Here is a 6,974-nt window from a genome sequence, read left to right as displayed (position 1 = left end):
ACGTCCAAACTTTTTGTGTGTGTCAAATATTTTCTAATATATTTCTCATAATTTAATCAGTTGTCTAAAAGACAGTCATGACTTACTTCTCTCCACATGTGACCACTATGAATACACAGACACCACTTTCCTGTTTCTTATCCAACATTATATACTATTAAAAATGTGTTAAATCAATTTTAGCTTCACAGCATAGGCAGTGTGTATAACAAATTTTGCAACTTCAATATCTTGCTAGCTACAAAAATGAGCAATGCATTACTAATGGTAAACATTTTTGTAACTTAATAGGATTTTTTTCTTAAAAATTTTTACCCATAGAAATTATATATAATTTTTATGGATAAAAACACACACATACATCCTTATTTTTTATAAAAGCATTTATATTCTGCATTTTTGGATGTAGCCCACCCAAAATGTCTTTCTACAAAATACATTGAATGATAGCAGCTGTATTAATAATACTCCATTAGGGCAGTGTTAAACAAAACACAAAGCTATCCTTTCAAAATTGCTCACCAAGATGAAATATGAAACAGCCTAAAAGTAATTTATAAAAGCCTGTTAAGACTGCAGAAGTACATACGTAGCCAAACAATAGTTTGTGTACAGCCTTTCATTGCTTTGGTTTCCATTTGTGCCAATATCTGGGGAAGTGAGCTACCAGGCTCAATTCAAGGTATTAATTCTGGCATATTAAGCTCAAAATGGCAATGTCAACCACCTTGGACCCTACATTCAGTAGGTGAGGGTTTGGTGGTGTCAACACTAGGGGCTGGAATTGACCCACGACTGCTTTTTCAGTGGTAGCTTCTCATCTATGGCAAGGCATGCCTCCCTCATTTGGCTTTCAGTAGGAATTTAAAAACATTCCTGTTTACCCAGGTATTTGATGGCTGTTCCTGGCACCCCTGAAATCACTGGTCAGATGTCTATTTTTATAATGCTTTTTTTGTTCATTGCCCTGGGCTCATTTGGAAGGGTGCAATATAAATAATAGTAAACTACAGCTGCCTGCTTTATTCCTGTCGTGCCACACCAGAGATAATGTCCAAGGCTGCAATACTAAACATACTTACGCAGGAGTAAGTCCCATTGAATTGAATAAGGCTTGCTTCTGAATAGACCTGGCTACAATTGTGGTCTAAATAATAATAATAATAATAATAATAATAATAATAATAATAATAATAATTTATTATTTATACCCCGCCCATCTGGCCGGGTTCCCCCAGCCACTCTGGGCGGCTTCCAAAAAAACAAATTCTAAAATACAGAAATCCATCAGACATTAAAAGCTTCCCTAAACAGGGCTGCCTTGAGATGCCTTCTAAAGGTCTGGTAGTTGTTGTTCTCTTTGACCTCTGGTGGGAGGGCATTCCACAGGGTGGGTGCCACTACCGAGAAGGCCCTCTGCCTGGTTCCCTGTAACTTGGCTTCTCGTAATGAGGGAACCGCCAGAAGGCCCTCGGAGCTGGACCTCAGTGTCCGGGCAGAACGATGGGGGTGGAGACGCTCCTTCAGGTATACCGGACCGAGGCCGTTTAGGGCTTTAAAGGTCAACACCAACACTTTGAATTGTGCTCGGAAACGTACTGGGAGCCAATGTAGGTCTTTTAGGACCGGTGTTATGTGATCTCGGCGGCCGCTCCCAGTCACCAGTCTAGCTGCTGCATTCTGGATTAGTTGTAGTTTCCGGGTCACCTTCAAAGGTAGCCCCACGTAGAGCGCATTGCAGTAGTCCAAGCGAGAGATAACTAGAGCATGCACCACTCTGGAGAGACAGTCAGCGGGCAGGTAGGGACTCAGCCTGCGTACCAGATGGAGCTGATAAACAGCTGCCCTGGACACGGAGTTGACCTGTGCCTCCATGGACAGCTGTGAGTCTAAAATGACTCCCAGGCTGCACACCTGGTCTTTCAGGGGCACAGTTACCCCATTCAGGACCAGAGAGTCCTCCACACCCGCCCGCCTCCTGTCCCCCACAAACAGTACTTCTGTCTTGTCAGGATTCAATCTCAATCTGTTAGCCGCCATCCATCCTCCAACCGCCTCCAAGCACTCACACAGGACCTTCACCGCCTTCACTGGTTCTGATTTAAAAGAGAGGTAGAGCTGGGTATCATCAGCATACTGATGGACACCCAGCCCAAACCCCCTGATGATCTCTCCCAGCGGCTGCATATAGATGTTAAAAAGCATGGGGGAGAGGACAGAACCCTGAGGCACCCCACAAGTGAGAGCCCAGGGGTCTGAACACTCATCCCCCACCACCACTTTCTGAACACGGCCCAGGAGGAAGGAGCGGAACCACTGCATGACAGTGCCCCCAGCTCCCAAGCCCTCTAGACGGTCCAGAAGGATGTTATGGTCGATGGTGTCAAAAGCCGCTGAGAGATCCAGCAGAACAAGGAAACAGCTCTTACCTTTGTCCCTAGCCCGCCGGAGATCATCGACCAGTGCGACCAAGGCAGTTTCAGTCCCATGATGAGGCCTGAATCCCGACTGGAAGGGATCCAAATGGTCCGCTTCTTCCAGGCGTGCCTGGAGTTGTTCCGCAACCACTCGCTCAATCACCTTGCCCAAGAATGGAAGATTTGAGACTGGGCGATAGTTGGCCATATTGGCCGGATCTAAAGATGGTTTTTTAAGAAGCGGTTTAATAACCGCCTCTTTCAGCGGGTCTGGGAAGGCTCCCTCATGGAGAGAAGCATTTACCAACCCGCGAAGCCCATCGCCCAGCCCTTCCTGGCTAGCTTTTATAAGCCAGGAGGGGCAAGGGTCAAGGAGACAGGTGGTTGGTTTCATTCGTCTAAGCAGCCTGTCCACATCCTCGGAGGTAACAGATTGAAATTGATCCCACAAAACTTGACTAGACAGGACTCTAGCACTCCCCCGCCCCGGCCCTGCTCCCACAGTGGAGTCTACCTCTTCCCGAATCTGAGCGACTTTATCTGCAAAAAACTTTGCAAAATCATTGCAGGAGATCATGTGGCCCGTACTGGGCCCGGATGGAGCAGGTGGTTCCGCTAAATTGCGAACCACCTGGAAGAGTCTCCTGCTGCTGTTTTCTGCAGATGCGATGGAGACGGTGAAGAAGGTCCTCTTCACCGTCGCCATTGCCACTTGGTAGGCTCGAAGTTGAGCTCTAGCCCGTGTCCGGTCTGATTCAAAATGAGTTTTCCGCCACCGGCGCTCTAACCGTCTCAACGACTGTTTCATTGCCCTCAGCGCCGGGGAAAACCACGGGGCTGTCCGGGCTCCATACAATCTGAGAGGGCGCTTCGGAGAATTCTCACTGCATCTGTATGAAGGCAGGGCGTGAAGGTGCAACACAACAGTGACAGAGGCAACAATGAAGTTGGATTTTACAGCACTGCCATTTTAGAAATTACATTAGGAAATGTATGTGATCTATATACTGTATGCTTGTACAGTACAACTAAAAATACTGTATGCTTGTACAGTACAACTAAAAATACAATTCAATTGTCTTCAGAATATCTTATGAGTATATTAGTTTTGGTGATTACGGAATGCTTTGAGAAGTAATGTGGATGTGGTCATTCTGAGCAAGCAAGGTACCTTACAGAGTGTGGCACTGGTACAAAATTAAGCTTCCCAAGAATGACTTCTGACCACCCTAAGTAGGTAGTAGCCACAATCTGTTGCGACCCTGCAGTAGTAAACGTGATAGGCAAATGCCTTTCGACAAGTCAGCAACCATACCCTAAACTTCAACCTCTGGGGAAGGAAACGGGGGGGGGGGGTATATTCTGCTATTCAGTACAGTTTGACATGGGTAAAAAAGCCTCTACCAAAGAATGAACTTGGACCTATTGCTATCTCCCCTTTCCAATGCTTCTTATTTCCTGTTACAGGTAGGTAGCCGTGTTGGTCTGGCGTAGTCAAAACAAAATTAAAAAATTCCTTCCAGTAGCACCTTAGAGAGCCTTACATATCTGAAGAAGCGTGCATGTGCACGAAAGCTCATACCAATGACAAACTTAGTTGGTGTCTAAGGTGCTACTGGAAGGATTTTTTATTTATTTTGTTCCTATTATCCCAACCTGGCTCTGACTAAAAGACACACTAGTGGAGAGCAGCCATGACCAGCTACTACTGGAGAGAGGTGGGAGCCAGGCACCTCATTACTGGATCTTTGTCTTGAGCAGACCTGTACAGAGCTGGATGAGGGCAGTAGATCATTCTTATTAGTGCTCACCTGAGCCATTAAGCCTGTTTCTTCCTCCTCTTGTAAAATGATTCTAGCAAGCAAACTCTAGGCAAGGGATATAAATACTACAAAAAAACCTCTATTATTGTCATCAATTGTACTGTATTGAATTTTATACAGAGTAACAATAGATGGCTTTTATAATGTGGACAGTAGTAAACTAAAATCATTAAATGCATAGATTTAGCATTAAAAATATGTTTATTTCAGCAGCTGAAAAGCCACAGGATGAATTGCTTCAACAGTTGGAAGAAGCTTCATTACTAAGAATAAAAAGGCACAGATCTTTGAAGATTTTTATAATCAACACAATACATGAAAGTTGTGAACTTTATTGAACAAAACTGAAAAAAATCAAATAGGCACTTGTTAACTTGTTAAGTAAGAATTCAAGACCATAGCAGCCTACTTTGCATTTTACTGAGCTCTGTTGCTGTGAATAATACAGCTCATGCACAGGTAATGACTTGTTTGTATATTTTTCTTAAGTATTCACTGAATACTACCAACATATATACATTTATACATAAAGTTCCAGAAGTTTAGAGAGGCTGTTCATTTCTGCTGGCCTTTTGGAAGTGGTCTTCTAAATAGAAGGATGTGTGGTTCTGTAAAGAGAAAAAAGGGAAGCTTGTTTATAAGTCTGTGGCCAGACATCCCACTTAATGGCTGATAATATATGGTTTTCAGTAAACACTTTCTGTCTAGCCCTTGCTACTTAATGTATGAAGTGACTTTTTCCCTCTCCCACGTCAAGACATCCTAAAAGCTTTACAAATAATATTTCTGGAATAGCTTGTTAGGTAGAATGTCTCTTTTTACCTGGTTCATGAATCATGTAGTGGACCCAGCCAAGGCTTTGCTGAACACCAAGTCTTCTCCATTCTTCTTCAGTCATTAGATGAGTTTTTGGTACTTGCTTTGACAGCTCTCTTGGCAACATAACATGCCTGCCAGGGACAGAAAACATCAAGTCACATTTATACAGCCACAATTAGTTCTGTACAATTCGTAAAGAAGCTTTGTGTCAGACTCTATAGCATGTGATTTTTGATTATTTGTACATAATAGCCTAAGCTGAACGAACGGCACTGTAGGTGTTCTTTCGTATCTACTTTAGATTTTTAACTCCTTTTAGAGAAACCCGGCAGCATGCTATGCAACAAGAAAACTCAGGATCATCAGGCATGTAAAGTGCCATTTGCTTCTTGCAAGTTACATCCATGCAGGAAACCTGAAACAAAAGTTGGCTCTCCTACTACTGGGCAATAAATATCCTAACTGTGACTTTTATGGTGTTATCTGCAGAAACTTGCAAGTGTCCAGATTTTCCAGGGTCATTCCCAGATTTCCAGAAGCTGTCCCAGTTTTATATTTGATCCCGGAATGCCCTGTTTTTCCTTAGGATGTCCCTATTTTCATCACAGAAATGTAGGCGGGTATGGAGTGAAGCAACCGCAGAGCCAAGGAAATCACAAGGCAGCCCTGTATAGGTTAAGGTTTTTTTTAAAAAAAAGCTTAACATTTCCTTATGCTGTTATACAGTATAGTCTGTTGGAGTGGCTGGGGCAACCGGGTCGGATGGGCAGGGTATAAATAATAAAATTATTATTATGGAATGGGACGTCCCTATTTTCGTCGGAGAAACGCTGGGAGGCTATGCCACTAGCAAGATGCCCGTTAGCAAAACGCAAAGTCAACGTTGGAAAGGCCCAAAGTTAACCTACGAAAACAGACTACGTACTGAAATGGCCATGGAGGTCTGCCCGAGAGACCCGGACCCAAACCCTCCTCCTAAACTAAACGGCGGCAGATTTTTGCGCAGCAGTTACCACGGGGCTACAATGGAGCGGGGCGGCGGGATAGGGAGCTGGGTTCGAAACACGCACACGCCCCCGCCGTGGTGCAACAGGCGCTTCCCTCCGCGGCGCTTTCCCTTCCCCAAAGGGCCTATGAAGCGGGTAGGCGCAACGGCCTCCTCCGGCCTCGCCCCGCGCCGTCCTTTGTCCCAAGGCCGTTTCTTTCCCCCGCGCACAGCCGGCGGGAAAGGAGGAGAGAAAAAAATAGGCCCACCGTTTTTTTTCCTCCCCCTCTCCTGAGGTACTGGGAAGGAAGTCTGGGTGGGAAGAAAGGAGGGAAAGGGAAAGCGGAGGGCGGCGAGGGACGCCATGAAAGAGCGGCAGGCCCAGCCGCAGCCTCGCCAGGTGCAGGAAGAGGCCCACCCACCGACCCGTCCACCCGCCCCGGGACCCCCCGGCCTCTCGCACCGGTACTCGTAGTTCTCGTCGAAGTACTTGTCCGAGTAGTAGATCTGCTTGTGGGCCATGACGAAGACGATGATGGCGGTGACCACGGGCGCCTCACGGAAACCGCCCCCTTCCTCTCTCTCTGCCTCTCGCTCTCTCCTCCTTCTCCCACCTCAGGCGGCGGCGGCGCTAAACTAACTCGCCCTTAAAGCCAGTCCACCCGCCCGGACTCGATTTGAATCCGTCAGCTCGACGCTGATTGGACGGCTAATCGGGGCGCGCGCTGCCCGCGTGACTGTCGCGGGCCTGTTGGGATTCGGTTCCACGCCCCGCCCCGCCCCCCTCTCCTCCCCGGAAGGCAGCCGCGAACTGCGCGTGCGCGCCCACACTCTCCTAGCCTGGGAGAGTTCCGTGCTTAACTTGGGTGGGAGTTTGAGTTTCTCCCCTCGCGCCCCCTGCCCCCACCCCATTGCGCGCCGCCGCGGGAG

The 6,974-nt window shown here is 46.7% G+C and overlaps 1 protein-coding gene across 1 annotated transcript; it reads right to left on the bottom strand.

Moving 5' to 3' along the window:
• Positions 1 to 4,556: 4,556 nt before the first annotated feature.
• Positions 4,557 to 6,673, bottom strand: CKS2 (CDC28 protein kinase regulatory subunit 2). Its single transcript, XM_035099985.2, has 3 exons — positions 6,508 to 6,673; positions 5,063 to 5,190; positions 4,557 to 4,848 (listed from the first exon to the last, which is right to left on the bottom strand). Exons 1-3 carry the CDS (start codon positions 6,564 to 6,566, stop codon positions 4,796 to 4,798), a joined length of 240 nt encoding a protein of 79 aa, XP_034955876.1. The 5' UTR covers positions 6,567 to 6,673; the 3' UTR covers positions 4,557 to 4,795.
• Positions 6,674 to 6,974: the final 301 nt, after the last annotated feature.

The sequence above is a fragment of the Zootoca vivipara genome, chromosome 11, assembly GCF_963506605.1.
Source record: "Zootoca vivipara chromosome 11, rZooViv1.1, whole genome shotgun sequence".
Lineage (NCBI taxonomy): Eukaryota > Metazoa > Chordata > Lepidosauria > Squamata > Lacertidae > Zootoca > Zootoca vivipara.
This window is presented reverse-complemented; position numbering and strand designations above follow the sequence as displayed.